Below are 26855 nucleotides of genomic sequence, written 5' to 3'. Positions count from 1 at the left end.
AACCTGTAAATTCTGAATATATTTCTTGGTTGGTTTGCTGCAGTTGGTAATAGACAATTTAAATCACTATGGACCTTGAAGCCTTGCTGAGTAATTAGGCTCTGCAAAAGAGGTTAGAAATGTGATCTTCCCTTAGATAACTGTTATCAGTAACAGTTATCATACACTGACTAAATGTGAAACTTTTGAGTCTTTGAAGAATAATTTTTATAAACACAAGCACTACTAGGTAATAGAACTTAATGATGAAAGGCATATAACGTTTAGAACTTTCATTAAGTTCTATCAAAAACAAGGAAGTATGTAAGTATTTCCCAAGTATAATATTAAAATAATTTATTTACTACTGTACTCTTGTTTTAAAAGTTTGCCAGGAGCAAAGTTTAACTAGGTTCAAATATGCTCTTTTATATGATTTAAAATTTGCTGTGGGAAATAAGATTTTTTAAAGATCTAAAATAAATGCACTCCAAATAAAGAATCAACACTGCTTCACATGTTTTATTTTGTCATACATTCTTCTAGAACTGGGTTCATTTTTCCAGTTTTGTAGAAAAATAGATGTTCCAGCCACCATTTACTTAACGTCTTTAAGACCAAGCAATATGTTCCCTGGAAAGATGAATAAGTCTCACAACTAGCTCATTTTTAAAAAATTCTTTAAAACAAATAACTTTTTTAACTCCCAAAGCACAGTATTTCAACAGCAGCAGCCAACATGGGGTTTTAGCAGCTTAACTTGACCCCCTAAATAAAGCTTTGTATAAACCAGTGATTTTACTACAAAAACACTGTCCTTGAAAGAAAGGAGTGGCAGTCAGACATCAATGCAAAACTTGGAATGATTAGGTCATAAACATGGCACTTACAAAAGGTAGCTTATGAGAATATCCCACTTAAGAAGTGGTTACTTTTCTGTCCCTCCTTTACACCCTCAAATTAAAAAAAAAAAAAAGAAAAGAAAGAAAAAGAAAAAAACACTTCCTTTAAAAATTTCAGACATGCCTTGTACCCAAAACAAGTGCTTAAAAAAAAAAAAAACCTGTGCTAACAACTCTTACAATTCAGATATACATATTTTTTATAACATCTAAGACTGCAAGAGTTCTTTATTCAGTAGCTCTCTGGTTTAAGACGACCTCCATCTCCTTCACTTACAAAACGTTTTCTACCCCTGTAATGAAAAGAACAAAAACATGTAAACAATATACAAGTTTTGACTGTAGTCAATTAAAATAATTTAAAACTGCATCTTTTTTTGTCATTAACTTTTGAATAGTTTGTCATTTAAATTTTAAAAAGTCAGCATGCCTAAGTCTTTTGAAAAGACCTTACTGGTTACATATCCTAGAACATATCAAATGAACTACTTAATTTGAGCATTTTTTAGTTAAACAAAAGCTCAATTATTGAAATAAGTTCACTGTTCAAATGAAGTCATGTAAGGAAAAAAAAAAAACCAAATATGGCAAACATTTTGCTGTTTGGAAATTTAATACAAACACACGTCAAAATTATTATGGGTTCGGTTCCAGACTGCCATAATAAAGGCGAATCACATGAGTTTTTTGGTATCCCACTGCATATAATATTTACATAATACTGTGGCCTATTAAGTGTGCAGTATCATTATGTCTAAAAACCAATGTACATATAATAATTTAAAAATACTTTATTGAAGAAAAATGCTAACCATCATCCAAACTTAACAAGTCTAATCTTTTTGCAAGTTGAGGGTTAGAAATACTCTGAGAACTACCAAACTGTGACACACAGACATAAAGTGAGCAAATGCTGTTTGGGAAAATGGCACCAACAGACTTGTCAATGCAAGGTTGTCACAAACCTTCAGTTTGTTTAAAAAAAAAAAACAAACAGTATCTGCAAAGCACAATAAAATGAGACATGCCTGTATTTATTTCTACTATGTTATTAATATTATTTGAAAGCTAAACACTGAACCAAATAGGAAACACCAACATGATTGGGAATTATGAAAACTAGAGCTATAGAACCTATCAAAATATCTATGTTTTAAAATGGTTTTTAATTTTTTCTCAGATACAGAAAAGCCATAACCTGAATGTGGAAAAACAGTCAATTTAATTCCTGTATATACCCCATTTTGAACTTTCTGCCATTTCAAACTCAAGATGCCTTCCTCTATAATATGTAACCACACAACTAGCTACATGTAGTAATAACAGCTCAAGACGAACAGTCACAGCAGCTGAAAACAGTAAGTGCTCAACAGAGCTTGGGCAGAATTGGTCCTTATTTCTTCTCTGACCCTAGACCTATATGCACAGGCATTTGAGGTCACACACAAATGTGCACTTGGCCCAAATAAGCAAAAAAAAAAAAAAGGAAAAAAAGTTAAAGTTGTATGGAATTCACAGAAAGTTTAGACATCTCTCCAAATGATCCTTGAAAGTAAAGCCATAATAGAAATCACTAGTTAAGACTTTTGAATAGAGGCTGAAAAACTTAAAAAAAAAGTCAAAGTTTAGTTGCTCAGTTGTGTCCAACTCTCTGTGACCCCATGGACTTGTAGCCCACCAGGCTCCTCTCTCCATGGGATTTTCCAGGCAAGGAATGGGTTGCCATTTTCCTCTCCAGGGGATCTTCCCAACCCACGGATCGAACCCAGGCCTGCATTGCAGGCAGACACTTTACCGTCTGAGCTACCAAAGGACAGTGCCAAAGTGTTGACTCCTTTTCATATTAAGGGGTATTTACAAAAGGGTTATATATTGCAGCTATATTTTCCTGAACATAAAGGCTTCATACTATAATATTAGGAAATCGAGGGTAGAAATGAAGCAGCAAGTAGCAAAAAGCCTTGCCAAAGTTGACAGTTTATACTGACATACACCACTTTGCACATTAGTACATAAATGATGCCATCACCAAGTAGAAATATACATTTTCAGACATTTTTATCAAAGCCATTAAAATGTATCTCCACCATTATCTTGTCCTTCTCAATGGCTTCTGAACTTTGTAAGCAAAGGACAGCCTTAAGTATTTTTTTGACATTTCTCACAATGCACTTACATAAAAGTATGCAAAGTTTGAAATTTCTTCAAAAAAAAAATTACAAAAATTTAAAATATACATAAAGGAGACCCACACAGTACGTTTTTTCTTTGTTTTAGTCTCTTCATGTCCAACTCTTGCAACCCCATGGACTGTAGCCTCCCAGATTCCTCTGTCCATGGGATATCCCAGGCAAGAATACTGGAGTGGGTAGCCATTCCCTTCTCCAGGGATGTTCCTGACCAAGGATCGAACCCGCGTCTCCTGCATTGCAGGAGATTCTTTACCACTGAGTCACCTGAGAAGCCCAAACAAGAAGTTTAGCTATTACTAAACTTTTATATCTATTACAATATAAACTTAAGCTTTAACAATAACAAAAAATCCATCAACTCCTAAAGAGTGTGATCCTAGTAGCACATATACCTCCAAAGAATCACACACACACACTTTCTAGAAAAGTAAAATGCAGTCAGCCCCAATTCTCTATTCTGTGAAGGATCAAAAGGAACCTACATAAAGAATAGGAATGAGCATAGACCTTTAAAGCCGGAAAAAGTCTGGATCTATCCTTGGCTTCTACTATGTGTAACCTTAGAAAAGGTAAATTACACTGTCATAAGCCTCAATTTTTTCATCTTACTGGTAATATCTACTCTGAAATATTTAAACTACTCAACAGAGTCTAAGACACACGTTTTGTTCCACAAAATTAGCTACTTTCCAGTGAACTGGGGCTTCATGAGATAGTCCTATACAGATTTACAAGAGAACAAAAGCTTCATGCTTGCTTCTCCATAGATTCAGATGATTTTCCACTCATGAGTAACTAAAGGGAAGATACTATTATTTTTCAGACAGAATGACAGAAAATTAGCTTAACCTTAAGCACCTCAGTCAGTATTTGATGTTGAGAAAGTAAATAAAGTACCTTGAAGGACAAAGATCTCTGAGTTGTTTGGAAATTATTCCAGCCTGAAAACAATCTTCTACAAATCGCTCAAGCACAGAGTATGAATGTGGGACATCCAGATTAATGTCTGGAATTTCATTGTAAATTCTCTCATAACCCTAGAACAATGAAGTTATATACAGAACTGTTAGCCCATATAAAATACATAATGCATATAACCCATCACTGTTATCAAGCTATATTTAAGTCCAAGAGTTCGTATTAATTAGACTGAAGTCAGTTCTGAACCTTGAAAAGTACAAAGAGTTAAGTACATTTGTTACAGAATATTTAAAACTGTTCTCTCAAAAGAGTTTCCAGCAGACAGTGGACGTTGGATACATTTCTCCATCTGCTGTAATACATTTACTACATTTTAAAAAAATAAAAGGCAAATAACCTTACCAACATTTTAATAACAATGCATACAATAAAATAGGAATAAATCAAGTACTTTTGTTAAGTTTGTTTCTCTCCACTACTGCTGCTAAGTCGCTTCAGTCGCATCCAACTCTTGTGCAACCCCATAGATAGCAGCCCACCAGGCCCCCCCATCGCTGGGATTCTCCAGGCAAGAACACTGCAATGGGTTGCCATTTCCTTCTCCAATGCATGAAAGTGAAATGTGAAAGTGAAGTCGCTTAGTCATGTCCGACTCTTAGATATAACCAAATTGTCATATCTTAGAACTGTTAAGGAAGTACATACAGACACACATTTTTAAAATTTAGATTTAAAAAAAGCTGACATGTTTACTACTTCCCAGGAAATGGCTGTAAGAGGTTCAAGCATAAACAGTACCATTAAAAAATATAGAAAAAGGCATAACATTACTAAATAAACCAGAAAGTTTCATTGAAACTTCAGTCTGTATTCAAGCATACAAAACTTAAGATATCAGCCTAAGCATGGTTCAAAATGTTATACTTACTCTTTTCATTTGGTCTAGAGTAATGGTAGAAGATTTCCAAAGAGATTTTAATAAATCCAAAATCATCTTAAATGTACTTTCTCCAGTTGACTCTAAAACCATTACAATGGCCTAAAAATTGAATAAATGATTGAATTATTGCTCATCTTCATATAAGAAACTACTCCTAAAATCTATCAGATCTCTTTTCTCTAATATGTAACCATAATCATTCAAAATTATAGAACTCTCCCTTAATACTGTAATTTTTAAAAAATGTGTATTAGAAGCATTAAGTCTCCGTGGTGCAAAAAGGAACACAATAATTCTCTTTAGAATGCCAAAGTAATCTTACTTCATACACAAGCTCATGGTGAAAATGAGGTACTTCCAGTTCCTTAAGGCAATGTTCAGCTTCAGAAATGTCTCCAGAGAGTAAATACTCTTTCAGCAGCATATCAATCTATCAGATTTAAGAATTGAGATGTGTTAGTTCTTGATTTTTGAAAAATTCTGCTTTGCCTAAAGGATTTATTTACCCTCATCTCAATATATTACATAGTAAATAAGTAGATCACAAACAGTTGTCTAGTAGTCTTGACATAACCGAATTTTTTCACAACTGAAAAGCAAATAATAAAGGGAATAATGCAGTGTTCTGGTATGCTTTGATAATTACTGAGACTGACGAGTAGACAGACATGTGTATGGCCTAAGCTGTGATCATGCTTCAGTGCTCCCTGTAAAAAAAGAAGTCACTTTAAATACCACTAGAGGGCACTAACTGAAGTCTCAAAATGACTTTTTGAAGTGCACAAACTTATTTCCACCAGGATGACCTTAATACTGCAGTGGGAGCCAAAAAATGAGAGATAATAGGGCTTTACTAGACAGAGCAAAGATGCTCTAAATACCGTTCTCTTTCCTCTAAAACTGAAGTTTTGAGGCCCATGATTTAAAACATTCATTAGCAATTCTGCTTCCAGTTACAGCTAAGGAGGTCAAGTCCTGACTCTGTTTAAAGTCACAGAAGAATATCTATGGCTCCAGAAAAAAAGAAAGAGGATAAAGTTTTTCAGCACAAGAACTTCAACTAGGAATGTTCTCCCCTATACACTGCCTGTTAAAATTATCTGCACCTAGCAGACACTCAAATGAATGTTAGCTGACTGAATAAAATAATCTTATTTACATATCTTCTACTTCCAAATTCTACAACATATTTCCGTAAAAAATAAAATCTGATCAACAGAATACAGATTGATGAATAATTCCTATTATGCTCTAGGAAAATAAATATTTAAAGCATGGAACTTTTAACTTTGTTATATAAAGTATTTAAATGTTTCCCATTTGGTTCCATGCATTTTTGAGAATGATAAATACACATATATATTTCTAAAAGTCCTCTCTGTCCAACTCATCCTTCCATATAAAATAAATGAATATCCAAATATTGTCAACCTCAAACTCATATATTAGTAGTTTTATTTCAGTTTTTATGTTGACTAATTTTTGTTGAGATAATTCACATACCATTAGTTTGGCAGTTTCTCAAAATACTAACTTTGACAAGCATTATCATCTGAGCAATGTTGTCTCTCAGTCCATAAACATGGGATATTTTTCTACTTATTTAAACCTTATTTCAATAGTGTTGTATCATTTTTAGTGCAGAAGACTTGCACTTCTTTTGTTAAATTTATTCCTTTATATTTAATTTTATGCTATTATAAATGTAATTGTTTAATTTCATTTCAAATCATTCATTCATTGCTAGCATACAGATGATCTACAATTAAATTCTGTATGCAGATCTTATATCCTGCAACCACGGTGAATTCTTTTATAACAGTTTGGTATTTTTGTTTTTTTGATGATTCACTTGAATTTTCTGTACGCAGATTATGTCATCTGGGAATATAGAAAGTTTTACTTTTGTCACATAAAAACACTACACTCAAAAATCAGAAGCACATGTACTATATAAATCTTCTAATTTTCTTTAAAATCCTCAAAGAAGAAGAGTAAAACATTTTTGGTTTCTTAATATAGAGTATCATCTTGCTGCCAGAAAAAAAATCCATAGCGAGTAATCTGGTATTAATGCAAAAATCAATTACTTTTTCTTTTAAAGTATGCATTTGTTGCCGTTCAGTTGCTCAGTCATGTCTGATGCTTTGCGACTCCATGGACTGCAGCACGCCAGGCTTTCCTGTCCTTCACCATCTCCGGAGCTTGCTCAAACCCATGTCCATCGAGTCGGTCCTCTCTCGTTCCTTTCTCTTCCTGCCTTCAATCTTTCCCAGCATCAGGGTCTTTTTCAATGAGTCAGCTCTTCACATCAGGTGACCAAAGGATTGGAGCTTCAGCTTCAGTCCTTCCAATGAATATTCAGGACTGATCTCCTTTAGGATGGACTGGTTGGATCTGCTTGCAGTCCAAGGGACTCTCAAGAGTCTTCTCCAACACCACAATTCAAAAGCATCAATTCTTCGGCACTCAGCTTTCTTTATGGTCCAACTCTCACAGGTAGTGAACTTCCTTACAAAAATTCTACCACTCTGATCTACTCTAGTGTTCATAATGCATAACAAAATCTGAGATCATCCACTTTCAAACTGCAGTTATAAAAATGGACATTTAGTGAATAACTACAAAATAGAAACTCTTACTTCAACAGTTTGAAAGTTTTTAAATACCAAGGAAAGACTTTAGGTATTCCGCTAAGGTTCCCATATAGCTTTCTTCATGAAGCCACTTTAACTTAACACAATCTTATTTTTAAGTGAGGGGAACAGTAAAAATTTAATGATTATATGATCATGGTATAACTTATAGCAAAAGGGCATAAAGCCATATATATAAGCATTATTCAGTTTTTCACTTGCAAGACTGAACTTAATTTTTGTCCATAAAAGCTAGAGGGCATGTTTATTTCCCTAAAGAATACATATAAATTAAAGATAAGATCCCATAGTTACCTCTTTAACAAGGTGATTAACAGACTGCTGCCCACCTCCAGAGCCCCAAACACTGTCTTTGCGCTTTCCACCTTTAGACATACTCAGGAGCACCGTAGCCTTGTCCAGAGCAGCTCTACAAAAACAGTTAATTTTGACATATGAACACTTGAGATTGACCAAATTATGGATAAAGTCCGGGGAACAGGCAGGCCTGTATGCACTAAAAGCTTTTGCGTTAGAACATAAAAGCAACCTAAAGTTAAGTCTCTTAAACTATTTTTCAAAATAAAAAGCTGGAGAAAAAAGGTTGCTTTTCATATTAATATTCTCTCACACACTTATTTCCAGCTCCTAGTCAACAGAACTGTTATTACAAAATAATTGATCTACACTGAGAAGGAACATTTCACCTAAAATGAACTTTTGTATATATTCATACTTTCCCACCAAGGCAATCATTACACTATGACCTGAAATAGTTCCAGAAAATGAAAACCTAAGACATGGCGAAGTCCAAATCTAAGTTCTAGGAAGTATGAAAAATTATAGACCATAATTCTCAAATAACACATTTAGCTTATAGTTATGCTAAAGAACAAAAGTGAGAAACATTATTTCCCAAGATTTCCATGGCAAATAAAAATTGAAAATATGGCTCTTTTGTTAATGTCCATCTTATTAGAAGATTAAATAATTACAGAATATTAAAACCTGAAGGGACCTTAAAGAACATTCTAAGTCCCATCCTTTCATTTTATAAATAAGGAAACTGAGGCAGAAAGAAAAGTAGCTTGACATAAAGGTAGGTAATAATTTAGCTAAAACTCTGCATATACTATATATGCAGAAATATATAATGCAGAACTTTTGCATTATAATACTGTCTTCTTTCTGTTCTATTGTATCAAGAAACTCTCAATTTTAATTACACATAAATGACAAATAGATATCCACAATGTCTGATTAATTCAAGTGTCATTTCAACAGAATCCTGCAGAACTTTTCCCCTATTTTGAAAGTTTTTTAATTTTTTTTACTTTACAATACTGTATTGGTTTTGCCATACATTGACATGAATCCACCACAGGTGGATTCTAAGTAGAAAACTTAATTTACTTACCTAGCCTGTACACAATCTACAGTTCCTTTGTAACTATCAATATAGGTATTACATAATATTCCATCTCCAACAGCTCTAGCAATAAACTGGCCCACCAACTATAATAAGGAAAAAAAAAGAGCCATATAAAAAATCTAAAACCTTTATAGGATACAATTTCTAAATACATAAATGATGAAGACTGGTTGAACTACACACTCAATACCTAAGACATGCTGGAATATTCAGAAAATATCATTTAGCACCTACTAGTTATGCTTGGCATACACTCCACACATCTTAACCTTCAATTTAAGTGCCATGAGGCATAAAACATCTGTTTTCCTCACTACTGAATCCCCAACCTTGCACACTGCCTGAAGCATAGCATACATGATCAAAAGTATTTGCCAAGTCAATGACTTAACAGTCAAGAGAAACCACTCTTCTGGGGGGAAAAAAAACTTGGACTATGGTCTCTCAAAAACCTGTTTGAGTAAAAGAGTTTATCTGAGGGGGTAAAAGTGTGTAGAAATATTTACCTGAAAGCATGTTCACAGCATTATTTCTTATAACACTGGAAACAACTGAGTGTCTAACAATAATTGTGGTGTTAAACAGTATATATGTAAGATGGGTACACTATATGGACAAATATGTTTACCGAATTTTTATGAGTATAAGAAAAATTAGGTTTATGAAGTAGCACACACACCACGATTCCACTTTTTTTAAAAAACAAAAAAGGTAAAAATGTACAAAAATTATACACTGACATACATCCACAAAAAGTAGAATGGAAGATTTAATACCAAAATGCTAACAGTTAACAGTGGCTATTTTTGCTCACCTTTCTTTCTTTTGGCTTTTCCTTATTTTTCAAAATTTCTACAATGACTATTGGGTACAGTTTATTTTTTCAAGTATTGGTACTGGTATAAAAAAAAAGTCCATGTTTGAATCACAGTTCAGTATTAGCACAAACTACTTACTGTTTGTCACAGGAAAGAAAACAGAAACAGCATTTAGGTTAACCTACCTATACTCTATTCCTAAATTAATGTTTAAGTAAAGTGCTCCTACCTTGCTTTAAAACTTTGGTCAGGTAAATAGCAACGATTTCACACGTTTTCAATTTCAAACCAGAAAGTCATATTATAGTGTCAGCATGTATTAAATCTAATAAAAGTAAAAGGCTTTGAGGACAGAATCTAAACAAAAGCACACATAAAGTCATGAATTTTCTAATTATCTCCCTACAAAGCTATAAAAGGGAACAATCTTATTTATGATTATTTTCATAACATTAGTGAAGCAAACTCAATCCTCAATTATAACAATCTACATTTTTAAAAGATCCTAGGTCATGAAACAGCTCAACTACACGTAATAAAGAATATAGAGATAGCAAAAAAAATAAGACCAAAAAACTACAGAGACCATGGTGGAGAAAGTAGCATATAAAATTACAGGGATGAGAACTACACTGGGGGAGTGGAAAGAGCTAAGGAAAAATACATTAAAATATTAGAGCACTGTTGTTGTGTGATAGGGAATATGGGCCAGTTTTTCCCTCTTTCGTCTAATAAAATTTCCTAGGAGCAGGTATTAGTTCTATAAATGCAAGCAAAGCAGATGGAGAATGAACAAAAAGAAGAATGAACCCAAAGAATTTTACAAACCTGCGGTGCTCTAGGAGTATCCAGTGCTAATTCAGGTAGGTCTTTCAACAATTTATCAAATGATTTTTCTACATCATTTGTGCTCATTACTGTCCCACAAAGATCGGAAAGAAGTTTAGATGTCATTTCTCTGTGACTGGCTTTTCCCTCCAACGCTAAGGACACTGCCAACACTGGTACTCCACTTTTCATTTCTCCAAGATTTAAATCTCTTAGCATTTCCTACTCAAAAAAAAAAAAGGATGTCATTGCCTATAGTTTATTTTGGAAAAAAAAATCAAAACTTTATCCATATATCCTCTCTCCTTGTTTCGAAATAATTGGAGAAGCAGTCACATTTTGGTGAATAAGTTTTTATTACTTAATTCAAAAAACCAACTCTTTGAGGGAGGTATCATCATATTCACCCTATTCAAAGCACAGAAAAATGTATTTGCTGAAGATTCCCAAAGGAGTGACAAAGTAGGAAGCAGAATATAGGCAGTATGACCAAAGAAGCTACGTTGCAACTCAGTTACATACAGTGATGACTAATAACAAGGATACCAGGTACGTTACTCAGAGTAACCAGTTAGTTACTGATACTTACTCTGAGTAACCTAACTCAGAGTTAATAGTCTCTCCCCCTCCATCTCATCTCCCTGGGGTGCACTTGAACAACTCATTGACTTTAAACATGATACTCCTTCCTGGAAAACTCCTTCCAGGACTACTTCTTCCTAGAAAACCCGCTTCAACCATCTTAGCCTGGCAAACTCCTAACCATCCTCAGATGGTTCAAGATAATCTATCACCCTCCATCTTATGCTTCCATAGCACTCACCTCACAGTACTACTCAGTTAATAAACTGAGTATACCGCTGGTCCCATGCTAGGTAGGTAACAAGATTTCAAGTCCCTACCCTCATGGGACTTTGGTAAACTTTTCCTCTATAACATTCTAATAATCTGTGTATGTATCATTTCCTTCGCTTGACCGAGCTTCAAAAAGGCAGGAACCACCATTATAAATACCTCCACATGGTATCCACTGATCAAATATTTGTTTTATATTCAAATCCTACAAAAATGCAAAGCTATCAAACCTCATATTACGAGACAAACCAAGAAAGCCCAGTCTGAATTAAAAGAATCTAAATTATAAGTCTTCTACAGAGATACAATTTTATTACTTTAAGTCAATAATACTAAACTACTAAACGAGAGCAATTTTATTTTACCCTTCGAGATTTACTTTATGAACAATTCATAACAACAAATGTCCTCATGCAAATTATGCTTCAAAAACACATTTGTTCTCTTGATTTCTGTATGCATTCTTTTCTAAATCTTTATTTACATTTGTGTTCATTTTTGGACAGAGTACAAGGATAAATTTTATTCTAGTCCTAAGCATTGAAATGAATATCAAAGAAAGTGGAACTGAAGTATTTTTAACTGAGACCCCTGAGGAGGTTTTAGAAGGTCCATAAACGCCTTGAAATTGTTAAAATTATATTTTAAATACTATCAATTATGGAAATGTTATAATTACAACAATTATTAAAATACTATGTTGTGCCGTTTTTCATAGAAGCAAATGGCCCATAGTCCTCATCAGATCCCAAACAGATTAAGAATGGTAATTAAAATTTTATTCCATTTCTTAGTTAAAACTTCATTTATGTATTAAAAAATGCTTAGTCTTTTCCAGTGATCCAAAATCATCCTGGATATGATGTTTTGCTTTTAACAGTGTTTGTTCTCCTATATTAAAAAAGTTACACTTGCAACTTTAAACCTACCGCAACTTCATTAGTATCTCCATGCTCAAAATATTCCTGTATAATTGGTGTCAGAGTCTTTTCAAATGCCATTTCATCCAAAGGCAAAACTACAGTTTCATAAACACAGTTCTCCTGGAAAGGGAAGAAGAAGAGTGTTACAAATTAAAGAACAAAATAGTCAGATAAACTGAAATTGTTCCATAATTCTGTACTCCAACTGCTTAGTGATACCTATTTGGAACAAGAAAAAAAACATGCTACATGCTTTGATCACTTACATAATATAAAAACAGAAATCTATGTCACTGTTCGTTTATAAAATCTGAATATAATAAATCAAAATATAGATCAGAACCACTAACCACAGCAAATATGACTTGCTCCTGATCCCCCCCATAGCTTGTTTATTTTTTCTCCCAAAAAAACAATAATACTTCAGTGACCAAAAAACTTTATGATGGCTTTCTATTATATCCAGTATTTTCATTAAAATGTCATTTAAAAAAAAAAAAACAGTGGGAACCAAAGCCTTTATGATTAGTACTACAAAATGTAAGCCTTCATGAGTCCAGAAAATCTCTTAAGAAAAAGCACTATTCAACTGAAATTTCAAAACAAATAAGAAGTCCAAAAATCTTCTAACCCTGTCCTCGGCAAAAAAAGTCCTGAAGTATTTGCCTGCAACATGTGACTGGCTTCATCTAACAACAAACACTTTCAAGTTTATACAATAAAATTAGAGTATTTAGCAAACATTTTACAGTACTTGAATCCTACTGATTTTAAAACATATTTTTTTCATGTTCTCTTAGAAATATTTCCACTGTCCAAATATTAAATTCAAAAATCAAGTGAAAATTACATATACATTACTCAGTTAGCTTGGTTTTCTAATCCAAAATTAACCTAATAGTCTGAAAGTACTGAATATACATACAATTTAGATATATATACGAATGGATGTAACATGTGTACACACTTATATACAACTCATATACATATTATATAATCATGCAGATAATCACACATATAAATAAAATTATATGTATATGAATAATACAAATATAGAATAAATGATTTGACCAATATATGAGTATGCTACAAACATGAGGTCAAAAGAGTCTGCAAGTCTTCTAAGTACGTATCACAAAAAGTATCACCCTCATACCTGGTCATCATCATAGTTGGGATCTCTCACATCTACCTCCTCCACATCATACACCTGTCCAGGAGTGCCCCAGACACCTTTGCCTCCAGCACCACCTGAAAAAGTTTAGAATTGAGAAAGGAAACAGCATAATGTCCACAGTTCATAAATTTTCATTGAAATCTGAAATAGTTCTAGATGTTCAGGTGTTAATTAAGGAGCAGTTAAAAAACTGTATTTTAATTTTTATGCCAGTTTTTTTTTGCCAGTTGAGAATTATACGGTAAACTTTTTATTCAGATCACTGCTTTTCCAGTAATGATTAGATACATTTATAACCTAGTTCCAAAAAACCAAGTTGAAACAGCTCACAAAGTTAAAACTAAAAAGTCAGATGCTTTAAAATAAAAGTAAAAAACAAAACAAACAAACAAACAGAAAAATAGCTGTAACGGTAACCTCAAGGCAGCTGATAACAACTGGGCTCTAAATTCTGACATTTCTTGGGAACAACAAAAAGAAATACACTGATTCAGTTAAGAGATGACATAGAAAACAACAGAGAAATTATTCAGCAAAGAAGTATGGTGACCACCATCAAATGTTTTAAAGTCAAATCTCTTTAGATATTCATGTGCGTGTGCTCAGTCGTGTCCGACTGCAACCCTCTAAGCCCACCAGTAACAAATACTTTACAGCCAGAAATATATTACAAATAACTGATTTCTATATAAGCATTAACCGAACTAATCATTTCTATTTTTCTACCAACAAATAGATCAGCAGAAGTTTAACAATTCCAACTTTCAAAGTTGCTTTACTAAATAAATGTCTTGAAATGTTTTTATAAGGCTCAATATGTTGCAATATTTTAAAAGAACTTTATCACCCATGGCGGGGAGCATTATTTACACATTGAGTATAATTCTTACCACCAGAGCAAAAACAAATCTGGTAGTTAGGTTTCATTCTGATCCAGCCCATGGTTGCAGAGTCATTCAATGACAACTTTTGACAAGGTACAAAAACTTTACAAGAATCCTAGGCCATAATTTGATGCTTCCACCATTTAGATGCAAGTGAAATCTCCAAACTGCATCAAAATTCTACCACAGACAGCGGCTAACAAGACCCCTCAAGTCAACAATCATGTAAGTACCTACCCTTGGAGTCACTACTCCAGGCCCTGGAGATACAGCAGTAAAACAATATCAGTACCCAAAATAAACAGAACTAAAAAGAACTTAGAAACAGATCTACAAAATTATTAAAATTCTGACCCTGATATTAAGAGTCAAATCGTATTTATCACGTATTCTTAACAAGACATAATTAATTAGATTCATTAGATAATAGGTATGATGAATTTCTGACCCTACTTCAAGCAGAATTAGAGAATACATGCACAAGTCATAACTGTGAAAATGATTTTGCTGGAAATATGAGACAAAGTTCTGCTTAAGACAGCTAAACCTAAACAAACAAGCAAAAAGGCTCAATTTAAAGAGTGGGGTGATCCTTGAATTATTACTATGTAAAAATACATACAAACCATAAAGCCTTACATTATCATTGCTTAAATTCCTCTCATTCTTAGAACAATAAATTGCAGTACAAGAATCAGAAAGCATCTCTTCCTTTTATTTCTTTGTATAAGATATATACCAACCTTTCTTTGGTAATCCTCGTCCTTTCCCAGATCTAGATCGCCTATCCAGCAACCTTCCCTTTGGACTGGTTGGTGCAGTTACTCCACATCTAAGGCCTTCACTTCCATTATCACTGACGGAATCACCTCTGCCGGAGTCCCGGGATGAGTTTTTCCGCAGCCGCCTTTTCGCCCTGGCATTAATCCTAGCTTCATTAATGGAAGACGCCGAAATCCAATTTCCATTTATCTCATTCTTTATTTCCTCAGTCCCAGCATTTTCTTCATCACCAGAAAAGAGAGAGTCACTTAAATTATCTGGATCTTAAAAACAAAACAAAGGAAAAAAAGAAATCTAAGTAAGCATTTTAACTATTGCTATACCAGCTATAGTCATAAGTTAGATTAGGTTGAATCATATGAAATTATCATTTTTATATGTAGCAGTCACATATTGGCAATTTCATAGGCTCAATCTAATAAATGACAATTAACCAACAGTTAGAACCAGACATGGAAAATGGACTGGCTCAAAATTGGAGGAGGAGTACATCAAAGGTGTGTATTGTCACCCTACTTATTTAACATTATGCGAAATGCCAGGCACGAGCTGGAATCAAGACTGCCGGAAGAAATATCAATAACCTCAGATATGCAGATGATGCCACCCTTACAGCAAAAAGCAAGAGGAACTAAAGAGCTGGCTTAAAACTCAACATTCAAAAAAACTAATTTCATGGCATCCAGTCTCATCACTTCATGGCAAATACATGGGAAACAATGGAAACAGTGACACACTTTATTTTCTTGGGCTCCAAAATCACTGTGGACACCGACTACAGCCATAAAATTAAAAGATACTTGCTCCTTCGAAGAAAAGCTTCTTGACAAACCAAGGCAGTGTATTAAAAAGCAGAGACATTGCTGACAAAGGTCCATCTAGTCAAAGCTATGGCTTTTCCAGTGGTCATGTATGGATGTGAGAGTTGGACCATAAGGAAAGCTGAGTGCCGAAGAACTGATGCTTTTGAACTGTGGTGTTGGAGAAGACTCTTGAGAGCCCTTGGACAACAAGCAGGTCAAACCAGTCAATCCTAAAGGAGATCAGTCCTAAATATTCTTGGAAGGACTAGATGCTGAAGCTGAAGCTCCAATACTCTAGCCACCTGATGAGAAGAGCCTACTCACTGGAAAAGGCCCTGATGCTGAGGAAGACTGAAGGCAGGAGGAGAAGGGGACAACAGAGGACGAGATGGTTAGATGGCATCACCGACTTGATGGACATGAGTTTGAGTAAACTCCGGGAATTGGTGATGCAAAGGGAAGCCTGGCGGGCTGCAGTCCATCGGGGCTGCAGAGTTGGACACAACTGACTGACTGAGCTGAACTGAACTGAAACAGGATTATTCTTCACAGTATCATGGAAAGTAAACGAAGGCACTGAATGTTAATGAACAATGTTTACAGAAAGTGTGTTATCTCATGTGTTTATATCATAAAACTTGTGTTAATATAAACACAAACATAAAACCTTTGAAACTTTTATGAGCTAAGACAGTCAAGCAGCTGGAGACAGAAAAGACTAAGGCTCTTGAGAGAAGGGAGATAAACTTTTAAAGAATGCCTATTATTTACCAGGCTCTAGGCTGGGCATTTTGTCATTTACCCACAAGTTTGAGAGCTATTTATTGCATCATTTATACAGACAAGGAAACTAAGGATAAGAGTATTTAAATAACTTGCTAAACATCTCATGATTAATTATGGCCACTTAGAAAATACTACTAATGCAAAAAGGTTGAAAGGCATTTTGCAAATAAGTGATCATTTGTGATTATTGAGCCAAACTGCTGATTCATCACTGCTTTCAAAGCCATTATCTCAAAGTTCTAATTCATTTCTCTAAATCTGACTCACATTTACTTAGCACTCTCTGAATATCATCTAGCCTATATAAAATTTGCACATTATCCCCTGAAACACAGCAATGTATTCACAGTTCCCAATCGTCTTCTGTTTAAAATGTCATTGTCTCTGCTTTGTCCAGTTACCAAAGTCCTTTAGGACATACAGCTCAAGTCGTGCTTCCTCCATGAAAACTTTTCTAACAATTTTAGGCACAGTAACACTCACATATTGCTCATTTACCACCTCACGAAATCACTTTATTTCTTTTTATATACCAGTCATGCTTTTCCAAATAAGTCATAAGGCTCAAAAGAGGAACCATGTCTATACTATATATTTTTGTAACTGCAGCACCCAGCAGAGTATCCTTCACGCTCTCTAACGTCAATGGGGATCAAATGACATGGAAACAATTGGCTTTACTCTGAAAACTTTTCAAGGCTCAGAAAGTTAGTGAATTAGTTACCCCTGGGCCTGAGTTTTGCTCATTATGGCTAACTCAACTCAGAGCCGAATTCCTTTTCAAAGGTCTTGCTAGGTTGCTTCAGTCATGTCCAACTCTTTGTGACCCTAGGGACTGTAGCCTGCCAGACTCCTCTGTCCATGGGATTCTCCAGGCAAGAATACTGGAGTGGGTTACCACAGGAGATCTTCCCAAGCCAAGGATCGAACTTGTGTCTCTTATGTCTCCTGCACTGTCTCCTGTATTGACAGGCAGGTTCTTTACCACTAGTGCCACCTGGAAAGCCTTTCAAATGTCTTCAGTTGCATCCAACTCTTTGCAACCCCACGGAGTGCAGCACATCAGGCCTCCCTGTCCATCACCAACTCCTGAAGCTTGCTCAAATGTCTTAGGAAATTCCCAAGTGTAACTAAGATGTGTCAAATCTGTATGCATGGGCTTTCAAATGTTTAAGGTAATATGTAGAAACTAAGGATTTTTTAAATCAACCTATAAAGAGAACCACAGGTGTGTTAAAATCTTTACAATTCTTGAAAAAAAGTATAACAGGCACAAATCCTGTGGTAATCACAAAACGAAAACATTAAGAAGCACCAAACTACTTGAGCAGTCTCATAAATAGTCTCCTGCCCTGAATCTTCAAACCATTCTCCAAACTGCATGGAGACTGATCTTCTCCCACTGATAACCCTTTGAAGGTATTCCTATCGGGTCAAAATCAAGTGTAAACTCATTACCTTGTAATGTTAGGTCCTTTTTGATCCTGTCCCAATCACTGGAATAGCTGCTGACCACTCCCACATTCGAATGGTCAAGGCTTAGATTTGATATCATAGGTAGACTTGGCATAATTTGTTTGCCGAGGAATACTGAACATATTATAAAAAATAGAAAGTATCAAGAGACCAGCTAAGAAAATGTTGCTGTATTCAGTCACAAACTAACTGAAAAGGGCAAGGGTAATAACTCTGAGATAAATAAAAAGGTTAACACTTTTAAAGACAAAATAAAGGGCTTTCAAACAGAATTTTAAAAATAAACAGTATTTCAAAAGTTTAGACTAGGAAAGGAAGCCAGTGCTAGCAGGGTCACTTTGGGACATCATCATAACCACCAGACCTAAACTACTAAGACTATTAGTAGTAAAAGTAGCAGTAGCCATAGAAGTTGTATACTTCTATCATTACCATCAGTATTGTACCTACTACATAGCAGGTCACAAGTACTTTACCTACATGGTCTATAATTCAAACAAAGCTCTACAATGAAGCTGTTTATCCTCATTTTCCAGAAAGATGTTTCACTGAAAAGTTACATACCTAAAAAGGACTGTGGATAAGATTCAAACTCATATTGAATCTTAAGATGACTGTTAACTCTAGAAAATGTAAAGCTGGAGTGCAGCAAAGTGGTGACAGCTAAAGAAACAGGGAATGAGGGAATACAAAGAAAGAAAAAAATAAGAGGAAGGAGAAGGAAAGATCAGAGATCAGACAAGCTAGACGGTATTTCACAGAAGAATGGATGACCGAAGCAAACATTAAACACCTATCTCTAACATACTGCTTTCATTATTCAACAATTAAGGTGAGCCACCAAACTCAACCAGAAGATGAAGGCCTCTCTTAGAAGTATAACAATGCATTAAAATGTCCCTCAGAGTACTAAAGTATTCAATTTAATCATATTTCCTACACTTGAGTTTCTTCAACTATTTTAATATCCTTTCAAATATACATTTATGTATCTTGAGCAGTAGATATATCTAGGTATATTTTATATATTAAGTATTATAATTTTAACCCATTTTTATTTTTCCATCAATTGCTCTTTTATATTTTGCCAGATACTTACCTGAGTTTTGGGGTTCCATAACCAAGAAAAAGAAATGCAAAAAAGCAAAATGGCTGTCTGGGGAGGCCTTACAAATAGCTGTGAAAAGAAGAGAAGCAAAAAGCAAAGGAGAAAAGGAAAGATATACCCATCTGAATGTAGAGTTCCAAAGAATAGCAAGGAGAGATAAGAAAGCCTTCCTCAGCAATCAATGAAAAGAAATAGAGGAAAACAACAGAATGGGAAAGACTACAGATCTCCTCAAGAAAATTAGACATACCAAGGGAACATTTCATGCAAAGATGGGCTCAATAAAGGGCAGAAATGGTAGGGACCTAACAGAAGCAGAAGATATTAAGAAGAGGTGGCAAGAATACACAGAAGAACTGTACAAAAGAGAGCTTCACCACCCAGATAATCACGATGGTGTGATGACTCACCTAGAGCCAGACATCCTGGAATGTGAAGTCAAGTGGGCCTTAGGAAGTATCACTACAAACAAAGCTAGTGGAGGTGATGGAATTCCAGTTGAGCTATTTCAAATCCTAAAAGATGACGCTGTAAAAGTGCTACACTCAATATGCCAGCATATTTGGAAAACTCAGCAGTGGCCACAGGACAGGAAAAGGTCAGTTTTCATTCCAGTCCCAAAAAAAGGCAATGCCAAAGAATGCTCAAACTACCGCACAATTGTACTCATCTCACACACACCAGTAAAGTAATGCTCAAAATTCTCCAAGCCAGGCTTCAGCAATACGTGAACCGTGAACTTCCAGATGTTCAAGCTGGTTTTAGAAATGGGGTCACAAAGAGTCAGACACAACTGAACGACTGAACTGAACTACTAATGATCTGACTTTAAGAAAACCCAAGTTTAAAAGATAAAAAAAACCTTGAGTACAGAATGTGGTGACTTCAAAGTCATTTTCTACTGTGTACTAAATTCTTCTTTCTGAATTCTCTAACATCTCAATAACCAACCCAGCATACATTACACCACAGTACCAGACAATCACACTTTCAATTACTAGTCCACTGAATTATGTTATTATATTTAACAATATAAACACATTTTCATTTGTGATACACATAATACACGCTATGGGCATGGGCTATGACACACATGCACAGTATCTCACTTAATCCCAGTAATAAACCTTTAAAGCGGGTTATTTATAATTTCAGCTTTACATATGAATAAACTGAAGGTCAAAGCACATAACCTACTTCCCCAAAGTAACATAGCTGGTAAAAGTAGAAGCTGGAATTAATACACTAGTCTAACATAGACTGTTACAGGTTAAATTGACTGCAAAAGCCTGTTTAAGGCTCATCCAAGTAGTAAAGTATTTAAGAAGTACAGAGCAGAGACACTAAGAACAAGGTTAGAAATAGAACTTGTTACAATTAGAAAACAGTATAAAACTTAGAGCTGTGCTACCTAATAAATAATGCAAGTCAAAGATCTAATTTTAAAATTCCTAATATCCCTATTAAAAACTAAAAAGGAATAATTGAAATTTATTTTAATATATTTTATTTAACATAATAGATCCATTTTATTATTTCAGCATGTAACCAATAGAAAAAGTTTTACACCTACAATACATCTGAATTCAGATATGTCAGTTTAAGAGCTGAGTAGTCATATGTGGCTACTGGCTATCATACTAGACAGTACAGAGAAGAAACAATTATCCATCTGTGAAACATATTCTTTTTTTTTTTTTTGTGAAACATATTCTTAAGTTTTATCATTACTATTCCCGCCTCAATGAAGCAGGGACATAAGACCCATTTATAATGCTAAAAAACAAGTATTCATAGAGCCATTGTATATAGCGGCACCAAAATAATCATTAATTATTGTAGTAATTTTTTTCAACAATAATTTTCTAGCACACTTAAAATGGCTAAGAAGCTTCAACTTCAAAGTGTGAATTCAGATCACTATATAATTGGACAAAACAGTGAATCAAAATCATTGAAAAATGAAGCTATAATATCAAAAAATGAAATATGCTAAACATTCAATTCCATGGAGATTTTTTCAGTATTAATCATAAAGCAAAGAATTACCTAAAATGTACCAACATGAAAAGTTCTTGCTACTGACAATATTTCATAATCCTAATGAGCTCTCTACAAAGATTATCCTGAAACATATATACACATTTTAAGTGATCTAAAGTTATTTAGATCTAAAGTTATTTTGGACATCTATTCTACAAAATCATTTTTACAATAATGTACTACTGAAGCATCACAGAAAATTGGGGGAAATACAGTTAATTTATAATAAATTATTAGTTAGGAAAGATAGCGATGATACCAATAATAGTTTATATTATAGAAACCACTAACTAGCACATATGAAAATAGTAATGATCAGGTTCACTATTCTTCTCCCATCTATACCATAGAGTTTATTATAAATACTGGAGAATAAATGTATGAAATGTGAAAGGACACACAGAAAAATACATATGATGAATTTCATAAAAATAAGAATCACCAACTTGATTTTTAAAATAATATGACCTGGTTTCTTATAGCATGAGTTAAGATGGTTTTTAAAGTAAAGATGTCTTCATAAAATTTGGAATGGCCTAAAACTTGCTCACAATAGTCAAGATTCAAGATACTTACTTACCTGTAGGGTTTACATTCAGTATCTGCTCATTTTCTACATCCATTGTTCCTTAATTTCACTTGCACTGATTAAATTACCAAATGAAACTCTTCCTTTGGGATGGATTTCTTTAAAAAGAAAAAAAAATGAAAAACTTCAACATCTTCCAAACTCACATAATTAAGGTCCATTTAATTTACTTACTCCAGCTGTTTAAAAAAAAAAATCACATAATTCCATTTTTTTTAAGAGTTCACTTTACTTTTGGTTTCAATCTTCTTGATCAGTTTACCTGTGTCCAAAAAAATTTAAAAAGTCCATATTTCTGGATGTGGCAAAGCACCCTTGTAACTTGGAATTAAAAGATATATTTGCTAAACATGCTTATTTCAAGTTAAAGTAGATACATATTCCAAATTTTTAAAAAATACCAGGCCTCATAATTAATCTGCTACATCTAGATACTGAATAGTTTGTTGCCGATTAACTATAAGGACTAATACTTTAAAATGCAAATAACACAGTTTTGGTTTTAAAAAAAAGACAGGATTATCTTATTTTTCACACTAAAACATATCTGAAAGCAGATAAATCTGCCATTTCATCACTGAGGCACCTATAATTACTGCTACAAAGAAATTTTTTAAATTATTATTTTCTATGAGACCATTATTTTTATACTCTGAAAAACTCATTCCTTTTAAAAATCTTACCTATTTCAGAAAAAAGTACAATTACATTAGCACCTCAATATTTTAGATCTTGATTTCAAAATGGTTTGAATATTACTAATGCTGGAAGGTCCTAGTTGATGAAATCAGTTACCTTTTATTTAGACAATTAACTTAGCAATAAAAATCCACTGTTTGAAAAAAAGACTATCAAAATACATTCTCATGAAAATTATCACCAGAAGGTATAACCAAATACAATTTTATAATCTCTCTGGAAATATTTTTTAAATAGTAATTTAGAGTACTTAAGTATCTGTTTAGAAGTAATGTAAGTTAGATATGTCATTCAGGTCATTTATAATCATTTCACCAGCAGTGTGCCCTTTTTTAAAGATATGTGTGTTAGTCACTCAGCTGTGTCCAACTCTTTATGGCCCCATAGACTGGGGCCCACCAGGCTCCTCTGTCCATGAGATTTTCCAGGCAAGGATACCAGAGTGGGTTGCCATTTCCTTCTCCAGGGGAGCTTCCTGACCCACGGATCAAACCAGGTCTCCCGCATTGCAGGCAGACTCTTTACCATCTGGGTTACTAGGGAAGTCTAGTGACTTTTTAAAGATAAAATGCACAAATTAAAGAGAATGACTAATAAACTAATTACAAAAAAGCATTTCATTTTCATGTAACATAACCTACTGTTAGTTGTCATTTTAGAAAAATGATATGCTTCCTGCCACTCAAAGGAAAAACTGACTTTTACATTTCTTAACATACACCATTTTAACATCTTGTAAATTGCACAGCCCTTTCCTTCAGAAAAGGGTATTATTTTGTGAAACAAAAATGCATACCTTATGCTAAAATATTAAGTTTCTTAATGTGGCATAATCCTTAGGCTACTGAGATGCTACTGAGATGTTTCAGAAGTTAAGAAAATGGTGAAATCACTCTCATTCTATTCAGAAGAAACAGAAATATGGATTGTATATAAATATCTTTCAGTATCATAACTCCTACCAACTTCAGATTTAGGGGGAAAAATGAACCTTAGAAATATGTACATAAAGATAAATGAACAAAAAGAGTTCGTAAACCTAAACATTAGTGTCCTCCATGGCTGAAAATGCCAAATCTATTTCATTTTAGTAGATGAATCACATGTTTTAGAAAGAGAAAATGTTACATGATATGAGTGTGAGATTTTTTAACTAGAGTTAATTTTTAAAATCTTCTTCAATCTTGATACAAACAATCTTCAAGAGGACACTTTCCACACAACTTAGCTAATAAAGTATAACTGATGTTTAAAAAGCCTCTTATAATTCAGAAACAATTTTACATGCACCACTCAGAAGAATCTTGAGGTAGGAACTCCACTGTCAAACAACTAAACAGAATCAGAGAAAGAGCTCATTGGAAGAATCAGGATTAGAACCCTGACCTTCTGAATCCAGTTCTGTGTGCACAAGCTCAATACAAGATTTTAATAACCCACAGAAGATTCTTTAGAGTTACCAGAAAGAAGCTTATTAGAACACACACTTCTGCTGTCATATCAAAATTTTAAATACTGCTTTTCTAACACTAAAAATAATATCTAAATTATTACACAAAAGACACTCAGTTGGACAAAGAACATTATCAGGTAATGACTATAGTTTATCAAATTTGTTTTTATTAAATAACTGTAACAACAACAAAAAGCCCTGTCTCGGTCTTCTGGCAATGATTAACACATTCAAGAACTCAGGGACACTTGATAACAACACAGATGTTTTAGAAGAATTTACAGAAAGATAAAGATAAGTCCCGTGTTACTACTGTCTTCAAAGTAATGAGCTTCCAGTTACTTAACAATCCGTAAGGTTTTTGCCACAAACTTAAGAAAAATGTAAAGCAAAAAAAAAAAAAAAAAAATCTAAACTCCACATTCTTCACACAAAACTAGAAAATTTTCAATAAAGCTGTAAGTTAGACAAAATTAAAGGCTGAAATTAAAGTTTTCATTTATCCATTGTGCTTCACAGAAGCATACAAGCAGAAGCATCAATTTCCAAGACATTCCCAAAAAGATCCTCACTTTCCCATCCTACTTCCCCTAAAAAAATCTATTTCCTGAAATATACCTCATAAACCACTTCGACTTTTTTTTGAAGTTTAGGCCATATGTTAACTAGAAAAGTACCTGTATTCACTTCAGGTCTACAATCACTGCTAACTAGCCACTTAAAATCAGCTAAAAGCACTCAACCACAATGACGCAAAAATGAGGGAAAACAGCAAAATGTCATTTATTTTTACACTCTTAGCTACTTACACTCTTAACTACTTTTCCTTTCTCATTACTACAACAGAAAAACCAACCAAAATAAAATTCAAAGACGCCTGCTAAGATATTAAGGAGTTTAATAAATCTATAAAAAAGGGAAGTTAAGAGCATATGGTGGTGGCAGTTTAGTCGCTAAATTGTGTCCAACTCTTGCAACCCCATGAACTGTAGACTTCCAGGCTCCTCTGTCCATAGGATTTTCCAGGCAAGAATACTGGAGTGGGTTGCCATTTCCTTCTCCAAGGGATCTTCCGGGGCCAGGAATTGAACCAGCATCTCCTGCATTGGCAAGCGGATTCTTCACCACTGAGCCGCCAGGAAAGCTCAAAGGCATAAATACCAATAAGTAAATTTACAACATATCTATAATGATCCTTTAAAAAGTGAGTGGTGAGTTCCTAAAAAGCCTTACGTTAGCAAGAATGCCAAAAGTCTAATTTAACAAGGAAAATGCAGGGAGAAACAGGCGGTGACATTCCCCCCCCCCCCCCCCCCGAGGAAGGTGCATTTTTAGTCATTTTACTTCTCTGCCAGTATCTCACAACTGCTAGCTACGCAGTCAGTTCTCACTAGGGCCAGGGGAGACAGGCGATTTTGACTTCCGAAGGCAGTTCCGAAGCTCTTGTAAAGCAAACAAACCAAAAAAGCCTCCCCGCATACACCGCAGCATCAAATAGACAAATGCAGCAGACACAGCACACGTAACACAGAAAGGGGGCTCCCTCCCTGCCTTTGTTTTCCCCGGGAGACTTCATTTAAACTAAACAAGCGACCCTATACCCAACCTGAGGCGCGCCGAAGTTCTCGCAGGGCCGGGGCGCCTCCCAGCAGCCCCTCCCGCTGTGGCCCGGCCCGCTTCTCCGCCGCGCAGGCCCGGGCTCCTGCAGCCCCCAGGCCAGGCCGACCCCCGCGTGGTGCTGGACGCGGGCGGGCGGCCGGACCCGGGCAACGCCGGGCCGCATCTTCAGCGCGGGCCCCCAAGGAGGCCAGGAGGGCGGGGAGGGCGCATACCTTCCTCACAGGATTTCAGTCGGGCCAGAAACCCGCCTCCCGACGCCCATCCCCAGAGGAAAATGAAAACTCGGCCTTCTGGTGGGCGAGGAGCCCCTCGACGGCGAGAGCCCCGCGCGCCCCGCTAAGCCTGGAGAGGGTCCAAGAGGGGGCGGGCCCGCGCCGCCACGCTCCCAGCCGAGGCCAGAGGAGAGCATCGGGGCCGGTTCTCCGCAGCCCAGGGCGTTGGGGCGGACGCGGCTCGGCCAGCCGAGCTCCGAGGAGGCGGCGGACGCCGGCCCCGCCGGCCCGACCCGGCCTCGGCCGCGGCCTCCACGACCCCGCGACCCCCCGCCCCCCTCCCCCAACGAGCGGCTGCCTCTGAAGATAGGGGCTGTGGGAGAGGGCACAGTCCTCCCGAGCGCGCGGGCCGGGCCGCCGCTACTGACCCCTCAGGCCGCCGCCGTCGCCGCCGCTGTTGCTCGCCCAGGTCCCTGGTCAGCCGGCCCCGACCCCGCACCTCAGCGTCTGTCGCTGCCTCCGAGCGTCTCTGGCCCCTCTCGCTCTGTTTGTTTTTGTTTTGTTCTACCCAGTAACACGGGGGCGACAGGGCGCCGTTTATTGGCCAATCCGAGGAGGTCTTCTGGCCAATCGTAGCGATGGAGCTGGCGCTGCGGAGGGAAAAGGAGGGAAGTGAAACGTGGAAAGCTGGGCAAGGGCGCGGGAGGACGCATGCGCATCATGCTTTGGGGCCTGGCTGGTGGGGAGCCGAGTAGAGTGGCCGGGGAGGTTGAAGGGGGGGGGGGGTGGGGGGGGG

The 26855-nt window shown here is 35.8% G+C and overlaps 1 protein-coding gene across 3 annotated transcripts; it reads right to left on the bottom strand.

The window, feature by feature from the left end:
• Positions 1–474: 474 nt before the first annotated feature.
• On the bottom strand, positions 475–26834 carry PDCD4 (programmed cell death 4). Of its 3 annotated transcripts, none has more exons than XM_069567093.1 (12): positions 26488–26834; positions 22067–22173; positions 15231–15533; positions 13583–13677; positions 12433–12546; positions 10649–10870; positions 8988–9085; positions 7886–8000; positions 5257–5364; positions 4923–5033; positions 3971–4110; positions 475–1174 (listed from the first exon to the last, which is right to left on the bottom strand). In XM_069567093.1, the coding sequence occupies exons 2-12, from the start codon at positions 22107–22109 to the stop codon at positions 1114–1116; spliced, it is 1410 nt and encodes a 469-aa protein (XP_069423194.1). In that variant the 5' UTR covers positions 22110–22173; positions 26488–26834; the 3' UTR covers positions 475–1113. The 3 variants fall into 3 exon arrangements, with proteins under 3 accessions (XP_069423194.1, XP_069423195.1, XP_069423196.1); XM_069567094.1 differs by having other exon boundaries at positions 26559–26826; XM_069567095.1 differs by having other exon boundaries at positions 26060–26509.
• Between the last annotated feature and the right edge of the window lie 21 nt (positions 26835–26855).

Source organism: Ovis canadensis, chromosome 22 (genome assembly GCF_042477335.2).
Source record: "Ovis canadensis isolate MfBH-ARS-UI-01 breed Bighorn chromosome 22, ARS-UI_OviCan_v2, whole genome shotgun sequence".
NCBI classification, from domain to species: Eukaryota; Metazoa; Chordata; class Mammalia; order Artiodactyla; family Bovidae; genus Ovis; species Ovis canadensis.
This window is presented reverse-complemented; position numbering and strand designations above follow the sequence as displayed.

What these genes read in the sequence shown, in the direction of transcription:
- PDCD4 (XM_069567093.1), bottom strand. Translation starts at nt 22,109, where the DNA reads ATGGATGTAGAAAATGAGCAGATACTGAATGTAAACCCTACAG. An exon ending in ACGAGGATTACCAAAGAAAG is followed by an intron (nt 13,678 to 15,230) that starts GTTGGTATATAT and finishes AAACTTTTTCAG; the next exon opens with GTGGTGCTGGAGGCAAAGGT. An exon ending in ACCATGAGCTTGTGTATGAA is followed by an intron (nt 5,034 to 5,256) that starts GTAAGATTACTT and finishes TTCAATTTTTAG; the next exon opens with GCCATTGTAATGGTTTTAGA.